The sequence below is a fragment of the Lolium rigidum genome, chromosome 4, assembly GCF_022539505.1.
Source record: "Lolium rigidum isolate FL_2022 chromosome 4, APGP_CSIRO_Lrig_0.1, whole genome shotgun sequence".
Classification (NCBI taxonomy): domain Eukaryota; kingdom Viridiplantae; phylum Streptophyta; class Magnoliopsida; order Poales; family Poaceae; genus Lolium; species Lolium rigidum.
The window spans coordinates 50,399,787-50,417,222 of NC_061511.1; the positions used below are offsets into that span (position 1 = coordinate 50,399,787).

General features: G+C 42.6%; 3 protein-coding genes across 3 annotated transcripts; all 3 read right to left on the reverse strand.

The window, feature by feature from the left end:
- Positions 1 to 226: 226 nt before the first annotated feature.
- On the reverse strand, positions 227 to 463 carry LOC124646472 (subtilisin-chymotrypsin inhibitor WSCI-like). Its single transcript, XM_047186575.1, has one exon. It carries the CDS (start codon positions 461 to 463, stop codon positions 227 to 229), a length of 237 nt encoding a protein of 78 aa, XP_047042531.1.
- Positions 464 to 4,085: 3,622 nt separating this feature from the next.
- On the reverse strand, positions 4,086 to 4,322 carry LOC124646480 (subtilisin-chymotrypsin inhibitor WSCI-like). Its single transcript, XM_047186586.1, has one exon. The coding sequence runs from the start codon at positions 4,320 to 4,322 to the stop codon at positions 4,086 to 4,088; it is 237 nt and encodes a 78-aa protein (XP_047042542.1).
- An 8,771-nt stretch (positions 4,323 to 13,093) lies between these two features.
- LOC124646473 (subtilisin-chymotrypsin inhibitor WSCI-like) lies at positions 13,094 to 13,330 on the reverse strand. Its single transcript, XM_047186576.1, has one exon. It carries the CDS (start codon positions 13,328 to 13,330, stop codon positions 13,094 to 13,096), a length of 237 nt encoding a protein of 78 aa, XP_047042532.1.
- Positions 13,331 to 17,436: the final 4,106 nt, after the last annotated feature.

Below are 17,436 nucleotides of genomic sequence, written 5' to 3' on the forward strand. Positions count from 1 at the left end.
ACGATGTAGTTGCACACAAGCTCGCTTAGAACTTTCTCTTGAATATAACAAGCAGCCTTCTTATTATATGATCTAGCTATCTCAATCTTGGTAAATCCAAGAAGAGAGCAAGCTGCATGAACAGAACATCGGCTTCTTATTGTATGATCTAACACTATCTCAAACTTGGTAAATCCAAGAAGAGAGCAAGCTGCATATATATACGCCAGCTGGTGAACTCGCAAAGCTAGCCGACCCTGGGGACCTCGGCAATAGTGTCAACGAAGAGGCGTACACGATCGATGCGGTAGTCCAAGGTGACCGGTGACCCCGCCGGCACCACGACGATCCGCGCCTCGAGCTTGTCCTTCAAAATCACCTTCGTCGCCTCCTCCACGGACATCCCCACCACCTCCGGCCACGATGTCTTGTTGCCACCAGTGGCAGTGCTCCCTTGGACAGGGCTACACATGTCGGAACTCATCTTTGCTGATTAACTCCTAAATCAAAATAAATTATAAAAATAGTCAAACGAGAGCACTTTGAAGAATCTGGTAATCAAATTAAATAATGAGAAGTCCCACACTAACCTGGTAATGAAACCGAGGACCAACTCGTCTGATTGAAGATGTTGAACTCGTCAGCTTAATCTGAATATATAGGCCATCAAGCTGTAGGTTACTTAACGTGTACACAATGTAAGTGAATACGTGCTAGATTCACATGGGTGGTGGCAACGTGACGGAAAGATATCACATTTTTCTTTAGTTAGTACTACGTGCCTACACATCACCAGATAAGGTGATGCTTATCTATCTCAAGCAGAAAAAGGGTGAATGGGTTTTAGCACGGCAAAGACTTTATCGTGTTTCGGAGAAGATACACACGCCAAAGGTCAGTTCCGCGTCAATTTGTGCTCGCGAGACCTATGTCGTGTGCGGACACACGGCAAAATCTTTGCCATGTTCCGAAACTCGATTTCCGGTCGTGAGATTGATGGTGGCAATGTGGCAAAAGATACCCTTTTGTCCTTAGTTAGTACTACGTGCCTAGACATCACCAGATAAGGTGATGCTTATCTATCTCAAGCAGAAAAAGGGTGAATGGTTTTTGTGGGTAACATTTGGATAGTTTTGTACTACATTCATGACTATTTCGCAAAATTGTTTCTATTAATTGTTATCACACAAAATCCTATCCAAAAACCAAGTTCGAATTACAATACAACTAAGAAAAGGGGGTAGGAGAAAGGAAGCGAGTTGGCGCAGTATCAGAAAACCCACTGTGGATAACATCCACTATGGGGCAAAAACCTGATATCACAAACCGAAACTCCGTCACAAGTATTCCCGGAAAAAACACACAAACATAAGGAAGATTTAACGAGTCCCAAAGACAACAGGAGACTAACGGACACAAAAGCCATCACTAGTTTTGGGATACTCCAGGGGCTTCAACGGACCAAAACAGACTTCGGGGCGTTGATTAGCAAGCATCCGCTCGTTGCCGAAGCAGCGGATGGAGCAGAGAATGCGATCGTCGCGGAGTGCATCAGCTTTTTAGCGCCTCCAGTCAGCTGCTCCTTGTCCACCTCCTTTTGAAGACCTGCCCAGTACAATAACATCGAAATAGTGTAGAAGATGATCTCACTAGGTGATCTGAAAATATGCTTCTCGAAAGTAACTTTATTCCTAACAGACCAAATCGCCCAACAAGCAGCAGCAATAAGAACCACATAGAAACGTTCCATGCGAGGGATGAACGAATGAAACCAGGCCATAGCTTGCCAAAACGAATTTTGCACACAACGAGCACCAATAGACATTCCCGAATTCCCCACACAATGAATTCCCTCTTGTTTTTGTGGATAACATATGACTGTTTCATAGAATTTTCTCTATTAATTGTTATCGCACAGAATCCTGTCCAAAAATTAAGGGACGATGTAGTTGCACACAAGCTCGCTTAGAACTTTCTCTTGAATATAACAGCAGACTTCTTATTATATGATCTAGCTATCTCAATCTTGGTAAATCCAAGAAGAGAGCAAGCTGCATGAACAGAACATCAGCTTCTTATTGTATGATCTAACACTATCTCAAACTTGGTAAATCCAAGAAGAGAGCAAGCTGCATATATATACGCCAGCTGGTGAACTCGCAAAGCTAGCCGACCCTGGGGACCTCGGCAATAGTGTCAACGAAGAGGCGTACACGATCGATGCGGTAGTCCAAGGTGACCGGTGACCCCGCCGGCACCACGACGATCTGCGCCTCAGGCTTGTCCTTCAAAATCACCTTCGTCGCCTCCTCCACGGACATCCCCACCACCTCCGGCCACGATGTCTTGTTGCCACCAGTGGCGTGCTCCCTTGGACAGGGCTACACATGTCGGAACTCATCTTTGCTGATTAACTCCTAAATCAAAATAAATTATAAAAATAGTCAAACGAGAGCACTTTGAAGAATCGGTAATCAAATTAAATAATGAGAAGTCCCACACTAACCCGGTAATGAAACCGAGGACCAACTCGTCCGATTGAAGATGTTGAACTCGTCAGCTTAATCTGAATATATAGGCCATCAAGTCTGTAGGTTACTTAACGTGTACACAATGTAAGTGAATACGTGCTAGATTCACATGGGTGGTGGCAACGTGACGGAAAGATATCACATTTGTCTTTAGTTAGTACTACGTGCCTACACATCACCAGATAAGGTGATGCTTATCTATCTCAAGCAGAAAAAGGGTGAATGGGTTTTAGCACGGCAAAGACTTTATCGTGTTTCGGAGAAGATACACACGCCAAAGGTCGGTTTCGCGTCAATTTGTGCTGCGAGACCTATGTCGTGTGCAGACACACGGCAAAATCTTTGCCATGTTCCGAAACTCGATTTCCGGTCGTGAGATTGATGGTGGCAATGTGGCAAAAGATACCCTTTTGTCCTTAGTTAGTACTACGTGCCTAGACATCACCGAGATAAGGTGATGCTTATCTATCTCAAGCGAGAAAAAGGGTGAATGGTTTTTGTGGGTAACATTTGGATAGTTTTGTACTACATTCATGACTATTTCGCAAAATTGTTTCTATTAATTGTTATTGTTTCTATTAATTGTTATCACACAAAATCCTATCCAAAAACCAAGTTCGAATTACAATACAACTAAGAAAAGGGGGTAGGAGAAAGGAAGCGAGTTGGCGCAGTATCAGAAAACCCACTGTGGATAACATCCACTATGGGGCAAAAACCTGATATCACAAACCGAAACTCCGTCACAAGTATTCCCAGGAAAAAACACACAAACATAAGGAAGGTTTAACAGGTCCCAAAGACAACAGGAGACTAACAGACACAAAAGCCATCACTAGTTTTGGGATACTCCAGGGGCTTCAACAGACCAAAACAGCTTCAGGGGGCGTTGATTAGCAAGCATCCGCTCGTTGCCGAAGCGACGGATGGAGCGAGAGAATGCGATCGTCGCGGAGTGCATCAGCTTTTAGCGCCTCCAGTCAGACTGCTCCTTGTCCACCTCCTTTTGAAGACCTGCCCAAGTACAATAACATCGAAATAGTGTAGAAGATGATCTCACTAGGTGATCTGAAAATATGCTTCTCGAAAGTAACTTTATTCCTAACAGACCAAATCGCCCAACAAGCAGCAGCAATAAGAACCACATAGAAATGTTCCATGCGAGGGATGAACGAATGAAACCAGGCCATAGCTTGCCAAAACGAATTTTGCACACAACGAGCACCAATAGACATTCCCCGAATTCCCCACACAATGAATTCCCTCTTGTTTTTGTGGATAACATATGACTGTTTCATAGAATTTTCTCTATTAATTGTTATCGCACAGAATCCTGTCCAAAAATTAAGGGACGATGTAGTTGCACACAAGCTCGCTTAGAACTTTCTCTTGAATATAACAGCAGCTTCTTATTATATGATCTAGCTATCTCAATCTTGGTAAATCCAAGAAGAGAGCAAGCTGCATGAACATAACATCAGCTTCTTATTGTATGATCTAGCACTATCTCAAACTTGGTAAATCCAAGAAGAGAGCAAGCTGCATATATATACGCCAGCTGGTGAACTCGCAAAGCTAGCCGACCCTGGGGACCTCGGCAACAGTGTCAACGAAGAGGCGTACACGATCGATGCGGTAGTCCAAGGTGACCGGTGACCCCGCCGGCACCACGACGATCTGCGCCTCAGGCTTGTCCTTCAAAATCGCCTTCGTGGCCTCTTCCACGGACTTCCCCACCAACTCCGGCCATGAAGTCTTGTTGCCACCGGTGGCAGTGCTCCCTTGGACAGGGCTGCACATGTCGGAACTCATCTTTGCCGATTAACTCCTAAATCAAAATAAATTATAAAAATAGTCAAACGAGAGCACTTTGAAGAATCTGGTAATCAAATTAAATAATGAGAAGTCCCACACTAACTCTGGTAATGAAACCGAGGACTAACTCGTCCGATTGAAGATGTTGAACTCATCGGCTTAATCTGAATATACGGGCCATCAAGCCGTAGGTTACTTAATGTGTACACAATGTAAGTGAATACGTGCTAGATTCACATGGGTGGTGGCAACGTGACGGAAAGATATCACATTTGTCTTTAGTTAGTACTACGTGCCTACACATCACCAGATAAGGTGATGCTTATCTATCTCAAGTAGAAAAAGGGTGAATGGGTTTTAGCACGGCAAAGACTTTGTCGTGTTTCGGAGAACATACACACGCCAAAGGTCAGTTTCTGCGTCAATTTGTGTTGCGAGACCTATGTCGTGTGCAGACACACGGCAAAATCTTTGCCATGTTCCGAAACTCGATTTCCGGTCGTGAGATTGATGGTGGCAATGTGGCAAAAGATACCCTTTTGTCCTTAGTTAGTACTACGTGCCTAGACATCACCGGATAAGGTGATGCTTATCTATCTCAAGCGTAAAAAGGGTGAATGGTTTTTGTGGGTAACATTTGGATAGTTTTGTACTACATTCATGACTATTTTGGAAAATTGTTTCTATTAATTGTTATTGTTTCTATTAATTGTTATCACACAAAATCCTGTCCAAAAACCAAGTTCGAATTACAATACAACTAAGAAAAGGGGGTAGGAGAAAGGAAGCGAGTTGGCGCAGTATCAGAAAACCCACTGTGGATAACATCCACTATGGGGCAAAAACCTGATATCACAAACCGAAACTCCGTCACAAGTATTCCCAGGAAAAACACACAAACCTAAGGAAGATTTAACAGGTCCCAAAGACAACAGGAGACTAACAGACACAAAAGCCATCACTAGTTTTGGGATACTCCAGGGGCTTCAACAGACCAAAACAGCTTCAGGGGGCGTTGATTAGCAGCATCTGCCTGTTGCCAGAAGCAGCGGATGGAGGAGAGAAGGCGATCGTCGCGGAGTGCATCAACTTTTTAGCGCCTCCAGTCAGCTGCTCCTTGTCCACCTCCTTTTTAAGACCTGCCCAGTACAATAACATCGAAATAGTGTAGAAGATGATCTCACTAGGTGATCTGAAAATATGTTTCTCGAAAGTAACTTTATTCCTAACAGACCAAATCGCCCAACAAGCAGCAGCAATAAGAACCACATAGAAACGTTCCATGCGAGGGATGAACGAATGAAACCAGGCCATAGCTTGCCAAAACGAATTTGGCACACAACGAGCACCAATAGACATTCCCCGAATTCCCCACACAATGAATTCCCTCTTGTTTTTGTGGATAACATATGACTGTTTCGTAGAATTTTCGCTATTAATTGTTATCGCACAAAATCCTGTCCAAAAATTAAGGGACGATGTAGTTGCACACAAGCTCGCTTAGAACTTTCTCTTGAATATTGATGACCCACAAGTATAGGGGATCGCAACAGTCTTCGAGGGAAGTATTACCCAATTTATTGATTCGACACAAGGGGAGGTAAAGAATACTTATAAGCCTTAACAACCGAGTTGTCAATTCAGCTGCACTGGAAAAGCACTAGCAACAGGGGTGATGTGAAAGTAGCGATGATATGAGAGCAATAGTAACAGTAACACGACAACGAGTAGTAGTAATATGAGAGCAATGGTACCGAGAAAATAGTTGACATGTAGAACGAGTATATGATGATGAAAGATGGACCGGGGTTCCCAGCTATCTACACTAGTGGCAACTCTCCAATAACAAGTGTTGGGTGAACAAATTACAGTCGGGCAATTGATAGGATTGAAATAGCATTAAGACAGAATATCAAGTCTATTAATCATGTAGGCATGTTTCCCATATATAGTCATACGTGCTCGCAATGAGAAACTTGTACAACATCTTTTGTCCTACCAGCCGGTGGCAGCCGGGCCTCTAGGGAAACTACTGGATATTAAGGTACTTCTTTTAATAGAGCACCGGAGCAAAGCATTAACACTCCGTGAAAACATGTGATCCTCACATCACTACCACCCCCTCCGGTTGTCCCGATTTCTGTCACTTCGGGGCCATTGGTTCCGGACAGTGACATGTGCATACAACTTGTAGATACAATCTAAGCAATAAGTATAGAGCTCAAATCTAAGATCATGCCACTCGGGCCCTAGTGACAAGCATTAAACACAACAAGATTGCAACAACAATAACTTCATAAACTTTGTAGATAGACAATCATAACGTAACAATCCATCGGATCCCGACAAACACAACACCGATTACATCGGATGAATCTCAATCATGTAAGGCAGCTCATGAGATCATTGTATTGAAGTACATGGGGGAGAGAATACCAACTAGCTACAGGCTAGAACCCGTAGTCCATGGGGGAACTACTCACGGAGCATGATGGAGGCGATGGCGTTGATGGAGATGGCTTCCGGGGGCACTTCCCCGTCCCGGCAGGGTGCCGGGACAGAGACTTCTGTCCCCCGAATTGGAGTTTCGCGATGGTGGCGGCGCCCCTGGAGTCTTTCTGGAGTTTCGTCAAGTGGTACGGTGTTTTTAGGTCGAAAGGGATTTTATAGGCGAAGAGGCGGCGCAGGGGGGACTCGGGGCTCCCCACCACGAGCCGGCGCGGGCCCGGGCCGGGCCGCGCCGCCCTATGGTGTGGTGGCCCTCCGGCCCCTCTCCGACTCTCCTTCGGTGTTCGGAGCCTTCCGGGAAAAATAGGAGGTTTGGTCTTCGTTTCGTCGAATTCGAGAATATTGCCCGAACAGCCTTTTCGGAACCAAAAACAGCAGAAAACGAGAACCGCACTCGTGGCATCTTGTTAATAGGTTAGTTCCGGAAAACGCATAAAAACATCATAAAGTGCAAGCAAAACATGTAAGTATTGTCATAAAACAAGCATGAAACGACATAAATTATGGATACGTCGGGGACGTATCAGCATCCCCAAGCTTAGTTCTCGCTCGTCCCGAGCGGGTAAACGATAAAAAGAATAATTTCTGTAGTGACATGCTACTTACATAACCTTGATCATACTATTACAAAGCATATGAAATGAATGAAGTGACTCAAGGCAATGATCTATAGTTGCTAACAAATAGATAACATATAGCAAAACTTTTCATGAAGAGTACTTTCAGGACAAGTATCAAAAGTTTTGCACAAGAGTTAACTCATAAAGCAATAAGTTCAAAGTAAAGGCATCGAAGCAACACAGGGAAGATATAAGTTTCAGCGGTTGCTTTCAACTTGTAACATGCATATCTCATGGATAATTGTCAACACAAAGTAATATGATGAATGCAAATAAGCAAGTATGTAAGAATCAATGCACAGTTGACACAAGTGTTTGCTTCTAAGATGGAAGGAAGTAGGTAAACTGACTCAACATAAAGTAAAAGAATGGCCCTTCAAAGAGGAAAGCATCGATTGCTATATTTGTGCTAGAGCTTTGGTTTTGAGAACATAAAGAGAGCATAAAAGTAAAATTTTGAGAGGTGTTTGTTGTTGTCAACGAATGGTAGTGGGCACTCTAACCCCCTTGCTAGACAAACCTTCAAGAGCGGCTCCCATGAATTATTTTTATTTTTGGGTGGCACTCCTTCCAATCTTTCTTTCACAAACCATGGCTAACCGAATCCTCGGGTGCCTGCCAACAATCTCATACCATGAAGGAGTGCCTTTTTATTTTAGTTTTATTATGATGACACTCCTCCCCACCTTTTCTTTCTCAAGCCATGGCTAACCGAATCCTTCGGGTGCCGTCCAACAATCACATACCATGGAGGAGTGTCTATTTTTGTTAATTAATTTGGGACTGGGAATCCCATTGCCAGCTCTTTTTGCAAAATTATTGGATAAGCGGATGAAGCCACTAGTCCATTGGTGAAAGTTGCCCAACAAGATTGAAAGATAAACACCACATATTTCCTCATGAGCTATAAAACATTGACACAAATCAGAGGTAATAAATTTTGAATTGTTTAAAGGTAGCACTCAAGCAATTTACTTTGGAATGGCGAGAAAATACCACATAGTAGGTAGGTATGGTGGACACAGATGGCATAGGTTTTGGCTCAAGGTTTTGGATGCACGAGAAGTATTCCCTCTCGATACAAGGCTTAGGCTAGCAAGGTTGTTTGAAGCAAACACAAGTATGAACCGGTACAGCAAAACTTACATAAGAACATATCGCAAGCATTATAATACTCTACACTGTCTTCCTTGTTGCTCAAACACTTTTACCAGAAAATATCTAGACCTTAAGAGAGATCAATTATGCAAACCAATTTCAACAAGCTCTACAGTAGCTCTCCACTAATAGGCTTAGACTACATGAAAAAAAACTTAATCATGATCTACTTGAGAGCTCAAAACAATTGCCAAGTGTCAGATTATCCAAGACATGATGACGCATTATCTGTTTTCAACCAAATACCAATAAGTATTGTAGCTTCCAACTTTTATCATTGAACATTAAAAGTAAAACGAAGAACAAGTGTTCATATGAAAAAGCGGAGCGTGTCTCTCTCCCAAACAAGGATTGGTAGGATCCATCTTTATTCAAACACAAACAAAAATAAAAACACACAGACGCTCCAAGTAAAGCACACAAGATGTGACCGAATAAAAATATAGTTTCAATAGAAGAAACTTGATAAGTTGATGAAGAAGGGGATGCCTTGGGCATCCCCAAGCTTAGACGCTTGAGTCTCCTTGAAATATGCAGGGATGAACCACGGGGGCATCCCCAAGCTTAGACTTTTCACTCTTCTTGATCATATATCATCCTCCTCTCTTGACCCTTGAAAACTTCCTTCACACCAAACTTCTCATAAACTTCATTAGAGGGGTTAGTACTCAAAAAAAAAATTGAATCCACCTTGGTCCTGTAGTGGCACATTGCAAGAACTCAATAAAACATTAGCTACAGCTCTCCACGTCTAGAAAGCCTCACATAAAGTCCACAAGAGACAATGCAAAAAACAGAGACAGAATCTGCCAAAACAGAACAGCCAGTAAACACGAATTTTAAAATGGTACTTCCGTTGCTCAAATCAGAAAACTCAAAACTAACGAAAGTTGCGTACATATCTGAGGAACACGCACGTAAATTGGCTTAATTTTCTGAGTTACCTACAGAGAAAACAGTCCAGATTCGTGACAGATAGAAATCTGTTTCTGCGCAGAAATCCAAATCTAGTATCAACCTTCGATTAGAGGCTTCACTTGGCACAACAAAACACAAAACTAAGATAAGGAGAGGTTGCTACAGTAGTAAACAACTTCCAAGACACAAATATAAAACAAATTACTGTATCAAAATAACACATGGGTTATCTCCCAAGAAGTTCTTTCTTTATAGCCGTTAAGATGGGCTCAGCAGTTTTAATGATGCACTCGCAAGAAACAAGAGTAGAGGTAAAAGAGAGCATCAAAAAGCAAATCCAAAACACATTTAAGTCTAACATGCTTCCTATGTAAAGGAATCTTGTAAATAAACAAGTTCATGAAAAGCAAAGTAACAAGCATAGGAAGATAAAACAAGTGTAACTTCAAAATTTTAAGCATATAGAGAGGTGTTTTAGTACCATGCAAATTTCTACTACCATATTTTCCTCTCTCATAATAATTTTCAGTAGCTTCATGAATAAACTCAACAATATAACTATCACATGCAGCATACTTTTCATGATTTCCAAACACATAATTTTTATCAAGTTCAAGAATAGTGGAATTAAAACTTTCAAACTTACTTTTATTAATAATATAACAAGGTAGGTGATCAATCTCAATAGATATGGGACTCATAGAATAAGTCAAGAAATCTCCAATACCATTTTCATTAGTAGTACAATTAATATTATCAAGTAACATAGGACCATCATCTAGAGCTTTATCATAAACATTTGCCAAGCAAAATTCTTTAGTACCATGCATTTCGACATCAGGCACAAACAAAGCATTATCATAAGATTTATCAAAGTAGCATGGATTATCATAAATAACAGTAGCATAATCATTCTCACAAGTATTACTCATAGGAAATATTTCAAGAGAATCCACAGGAACATAACATTCAACCTCTTTCGGTAAGCATGGAGGACAATCAAATAGTGTAAGAGATAAAGAGTTACTCTCATTAGAAGGTTGGCATGGGTAGCTAATCCATTCTTCCTCCTTTTGTTCATCGCTCTCCTCTTCTTTTTCATCCAATGAGCTTTCAGGTTCATCAATTTCTTCTTCCACCGGTTCCTGCAAATTGTGAGTGCATTCTTGTGCATTAATGTGTCTCTCTTTATAATCAAGGATATAAGGATTCCTATTGTAGCATTCTATGCATGAATTAAGGATAGTAGAGACATAATCTTTAAGGTCTTTACAAATAGCACAAGTTTCATAATTCTCAACCATGAAGGATTCTATCTCGGAGGCTCCCATAAATAAGACAAATTGTTCTACCTCTTCGAACCCAAAATGAATATAGCAATTCCGGTTATAGTTATTAATACAAAATTCCTCACTAAAGCCACATTGAAATTTAAGATGTTTAGTATCCTGTTGAGAGCAACGAGTTTATATCATGGCGTCTAAGCAAGATTCTAGCCATTGTATTTAATTTCTCTATCATAGCACTCATTATTTTACCAGTTCTTGATTCTCTATAATTATTATAACATTCTATAAGCTCCAAGTAGGTTGTAGGTTCTCCCATAACAACAGTTTTTAATTTTTTGGTTTTTCAAATTTTTATGGATTTTTGGGTATATGAGACAAATAAAACAAGACAAAAATAAACTAAGAAAAAGTAAACTACGCAAACTAATACTAGACAGAAATAAACTAAGCACAAATAAACCAGACAGAAGTAAACTAAGCAAAACAAAATAAAATAAAATAGAGAGAGAGGTAGAGTGTACTCCCCAGGTGAACTTATGAGTAGAGCTATGCCTCCCCGTCAACGGCGCCAGAAAATAGTCTTGATGACCCACAAGTATAGGGGATCGCAACAGTCTTCGCGAGAAGTATTACCCAATTTATTGATTCGACACAAGGGGAGGTAAAGAATACTTATAAGCCTTAACAACTGAGTTGTCAATTCAGCTGCACCTGGAAAAGCACTAGCAACAGGGGTGATGTGAAAGTAGCAGTGATATGAGAGCAATAGTAACAGTAACACAGCAGCAGTAGTAGTAATATGAGAGCAATGGTACCAGAAAATAGTTGACATGTAGAACGAGTATATGATGATGAAAGATGGACCGGGGTTCCCAGCTATCTACACTAGTGGCAACTCTCCAATAACAAGTGTTGGGTGAACAAATTACAGTCGGGCAATTGATAGGATTGAAATAGCATTAAGACAGAATATCAAGTCTATTAATCATGTAGGCATGTTTCCCATATATAGTCATACGTGCTCGCAATGAGAAACTTGTACAACATCTTTTGTCCTACCAGCCGGTGGCGGCCAGGGCCTCTAGGGAAACTACTTGGATATTAAGGTACTCCTTTTAATAGAGCACCGGAGCAAAGCATTAACACTCCGTGAAAACATGTGATCCTCACATCACTACCATCCCCTCCGGTTGTCCCGATTTACGTCACTTCGGGGCCATTGGTTCCGGACGGTGACATGTGCATACAACTTGTAGATACAATCTAAGCAATAAGTATAGAGCTCAAATCTAAGATCATGCCACTCGGGCCCTAGTGACAAGCATTAAACACAACAAGATTGCAGCAACAATAACTTCATAAACTTTGTAGATAGACAATCATAACGTAACAATCCATCGGATCCCGACAAACACAACACCGATTACATCAGATGAATCTCAATCATGTAAGGCAGCTCATGAGATCATTGTATTGAAGTACATGGGGGAGAGAATACCAACTAGCTACGGCTAGAACCCGTAGTCCATGGGGGAACTACTCACGGAGCATGATGGAGGCGATGGCGTTGATGGAGATGGCTTCGGGGCACTTCCCCGTCCCGGCGAGGGTGCCGGGACGAGACTTCGTCCCCCGAGTTGGAGTTTCGCGATGGTGGCGGCGCCCACGGAGTCTTTACGGAGTTTCGTCAAGTGGTACGGTGTTTTTAGGTCGAAAGGGATTTTATAGGCGAAGAGGCGGCGCGGGGGGGCACTGGGGGCTCCCCACCACGGGCCGCGCGGGCCCGAGCCAGGCCGCGCCGCCCTATGGTGTGGTGGCCCTCCGGCCCCTCTCCGACTCTTCTTCGGTGTTCGGAGCCTTCCGGGAAAAATAGGAGGTTTGGTCTTCGTTTCGTCGAATTCGAGAATATTGCCCGAACAGCCTTTACGGAACCAAAAACGGCGAAAACGAGGACCGGCATCTGTGGCATCTTGTTAATAGGTTAGTTCCGGAAAACGCATAAAAACATCATAAAGTGCAAGCAAAACATGTAAGTATTGTCATAAAACAAGCATGGAACGACAGAAATTATGGATACGTCGGGGACGTATCAAATATAACAGCAGCTTCTTATTATATGATCTAGCTATCTCAATCTTGGTAAATCCAAGAAGAGAGCAAGCTGCATGAACAGAACATCAGCTTCTTATTGTATGATCTAGCACTATCTCAAACTTGGTAAATCCAAGAAGAGAGCAAGCTGCATATATATATGCCAGCTGGTGAACTCGCAAAGCTAGCCGACCCTGGGGACCTCGGCAATAGTGTCAACGAAGAGGCGTACACGATCGATGCGGTAGTCCAAGGTGACCGGTGACCCCGCCGGCACCACGACGATCTGCGCCTCAGGCTTGTCCTTCAAAATCACCTTCGTCGCCTCCTCCACGGACATCCCCACCACCTCTGGCCACGATGTCTTGTTGCCACCAGTGGCGGTGCTCCCTTGGACAGGGCTGCACATGTCGGAACTCATCTTTGCTTGATTAACTCCTAAATCAAAATAAATTATAACAATAGTCAAACGAGAGCACTTTGAAGAATCTGGTAATCAAATTAAATAATGAGAAGTCCCACACTAACCTGGTAATGAAACCGAGGACCAACTCGTCCGATTGAAGATGTTGAACTCATCGGCTTAATCTGAATATATAGGCCATCAAGTCGTAGGTTACTTAATGTGTACACAATGTAAGTGAATACGTGCTAGATTCACATGGGTGGTGGCAACGTGACGGAAAGATATCACATTTGTCTTTAGTTAGTACTACGTGCCTACACATCACCAGATAAGGTGATGCTTATCTATCTCAAGCAGAAAAAGGGTGAATGGGATTTAGCACGGCAAAGACTTTGTCGTGTTTCGGAGAAGATACACACGCCAAAGGTCAGTTTCTGCGTCAATTTGTGTTGCGAGACCTATGTCGTGTGCAGACACACGGCAAAATCTTTGCCATGTTCCGAAACTCGATTTCCGGTCGTGAGATTGATGGTGGCAATGTGGCAAAAGATACCCTTTTGTCCTTAGTTAGTACTACGTGCCTAGACATCACCAGATAAGGTGATGCTTATCTATCTCAAGCGAGAAAAAGGGTGAATGGTTTTTGTGGGTAACATTTGGATAGTTTTGTACTACATTCATGACTATTTCGCAAAATTGTTTCTATTAATTGTTATTGTTTCTATTAATTGTTATCACACAAAATCCTGTCCAAAAACCAAGTTCGAATTACAATACAACTAAGAAAAGGGGGTAGGAGAAAGGAAGCGAGTTGGCGCAGTATCAGAAAACCCACTGTGGATAACATCCACTATGGGGCAAAAACCTGATATCACAAACCGAAACTCCGTCACAAGTATTCCCAGGAAAAACACACAAACCTAATGTAACATCCCAAATTTTAAAAACAAACAGAAAATGAAATTCCTTTTTCCAAAAATGAGAACCAACAAAAACTTTTCCTACATAGAGTGCTATGCATAGTACTCATACCTATTACTTGTGTTTTTGCCATGATAAGTGTATTTATGCTTATGTGATAAACCCTAAAACCTCAAAGTGATCAAGTGAAGATCACAAACTAAATAAAAATGAACGAGAGAAAGAAATCAAATAAGAAAAACCCTAAACCCAAACCTTCTCAAAAATATTTTGGATCTATTTTGAGAAACTTAAAATAAAGAAAAAAAAGACATAGGTGGGCCTATAGCCTTAATGTGTAACCCTTGAACCCTACCTTTTCTTACCTTGCTAAAAGGTGGTAAACCCCACTAAACCTAAAACCTCATTTCCTCTTGTCATCAATCTTTGAAAAATAAAATAAAAAGAAAAGATCTTATTTAAGAAAAAAGCATATGCAAGCCTATGGCTACTTTTTGAAAATGATCAGCTTTGCCTTGTCTACCTTGAGTAGATGAATGGAAATACCTCAACACACTCAACCAAGCACCTACCAACCCATTCAAGTGAGAAACAAAATGAAATCAAACATATGCATAGAGGCATATGTGGCACTTAGCCAAATTATCAAATATGGACCTAGCCACTTCCATTACCCCAAAATGGTTTGAACCTTTCACCTAACTCAATCTAACACCAAATCAATCTCACTCATGTCAAAATGAAGCAAAAGAAAAATAAAAGAATAAAGGTGAGAAATTCACAAAACCCTCCCATATGGTTTATGCCATTTTTATAAATCTTTGACCTAGACCACTTTGGTCTTCACCAATAGTTGTGATATGATAATAAACACTTATTACAACTTTTGAGGTCAAAGAAACACAAATCAAATGCTTTTCAAACTCAAAATGTGAGCACATGTGATTATGGCCAAATCTGCCATTTCTAGTCTGATCACTACTTTGAGCCCCTGCATTTCGAAATTTTTAAAATAAAATTTCTCAACTCTTTGCATGTCATCCAAGAGGACATCAAGATGAACACTTTTTGTAAAGACCACCATGCCAAATTATTTTTAGATCAAATGCTATGCTCATGCAAAGTTAGAACTTTTTAATATTAGGAACAATCTCACACTTAGCATTTTTTTGCAAATCTTTGAAATGGAAAATGGCACCACCACCTCTCATCATCTCTGGTCTTTTCTGACTCAAATAAACACACACAATTCAAATTGGTCAACCATTTGAATTTAATCAAATTTGGATAAATTTCACAAATTTCAAATAGGGAACTATTTGACACTATTTCAAATAGTGTCCTACACCCAACCCTAAGTCCCAAAACCCCTCTATCCTGTCCCCTTGTCCCCTCTCTGCCTCACCACCCACAGAAACCCTAAGGGGACAATTAAAACCTAGCATGTGCATGGCCATGCCGGCCATGTCACACACCATGCCGGCCATGTCCCCCTCCCTCTCTTCTCCTTCATCCCCAGCCCTGGCCCCCTTGCCAAATGAGGTCACCACACCCTACTGAGCTCGCCTAGCATTGCCACTGCAGTAGAAGAGCACCCCACGCGCCAGACACGGACACGCCCGTGGCGCCCAGACCATGCCGATCACGGCGTGGGCGCGCCCACGAGCACGCCACGGCCACCCGTCGCCCGACGCTCTGCGCCACCCCCGGACCCCCTGCGAACACGCCGAGCATCGCCGTGCCACCGCGGACACGCCGGACACGCGCGCGACACGAACCACCGGCCCGCCGCCGGCGGCAACGACGAGCGAATCCCGCCGCAGCCACGGACATGCACGGAAGCAACGCGACCCAATCCGACGCCGCCCGACCACGCGGTCGCCTCCAAACGCCTCACCCGGACACGGCTGAACAGATCCCCGCCAACCTCTAGCTCGCTAGACCGCCGGAGCCGCCGCGCGCATGTCGCCACCTTCACGGCACCACAGCACCCTCGCCCATCTATAAAAGGAGCGCCTCCCCGAGCTATCCAAGCACGCCGTTGTCTTCTCCACTCTCTTCTGATCCTCCTCGACCATCTCTCTCCCTCAATTGCTCACCGGAGCCGCCCAATTGATCGCCGGAGCCTGCGGCGGAGCTGAGATCGCCGCCGACGAATACGAGCACCATCGGCGACGCCACCGGTACCAGGCGACTCCCCTTCGTCGACAACGTCGCCTCGCATCATCGCCGACCCTCTCCGGAGCCCCAGCTCGCCGCCGACCCCCTACCTCCGCCGCGGCAGCAACCCTTTCTCCCCGACGGCAACGACGACGCACGGCCGCCCGATCTGCTTCTGATCCAACGGCTCACGATCAAGGTACCGCTTCGGCGTTTAACACTCGCTGACACGCGGGACCCGTTGTCAGCGCGCCGCGCGTCCCTGGACCGTGACTGGGCTGGCTTGGGCCGTTCAGTTTGAATCTGGCCCAGTAGTTTTTCCCGCCGGCCTTTTTAATTCAAACTCGATTTAATTAATTCCAAACGATTTTGAATACTGCTGCCACTTTGAAATTCAATAGAATTTGTTTGGCTTGGCCAAATTTAGCAAACTTTATATGGTTGGAAAGCTAGTAAAAATATCTACAATATGCCACTGGTCTCATGACCAGATTCGTCGTAAAATTAATTCGATAAAAATAACAAGGCAGGGACTTTTCCTTATTCAAATAATTATTAAAAATCAAATAAAATAGATATTAAGTTAATTCCAACTCTACTAGCTCACATTTGACTTACACCAATTGAATATGCAATAAAATGGTGTGGTCACTTTGCATGATCATGCCCTAGTTAAAATAATGGACAATATGGCTATTTTATTAAAGTAGTATTGTCCAAAAATATTAGGTAAATCCTATGAAGTATTATGCTTCATTTAAATCTTGTCTCAAATGCATTCATATGAAGTGGGACCCCTGGTCAAATGACATCATATGAAGTGCTTGGAGATATTAAATCATCATAGGCATTATTAAATGGTATGAGGTACTCTACCTCATTTAAATCATTTTCTCAAATAATGAGGATGAAGGGTTGACTTAGGTCAATCTAAACTCATGCAGGAGTATTTGAGAAATTAAATCTTAAGAAGATTAAATGAGAGGAAATTATTCTTCAAGGACAAAAGGGAACTATCATTTACATATATAATGAGAGGA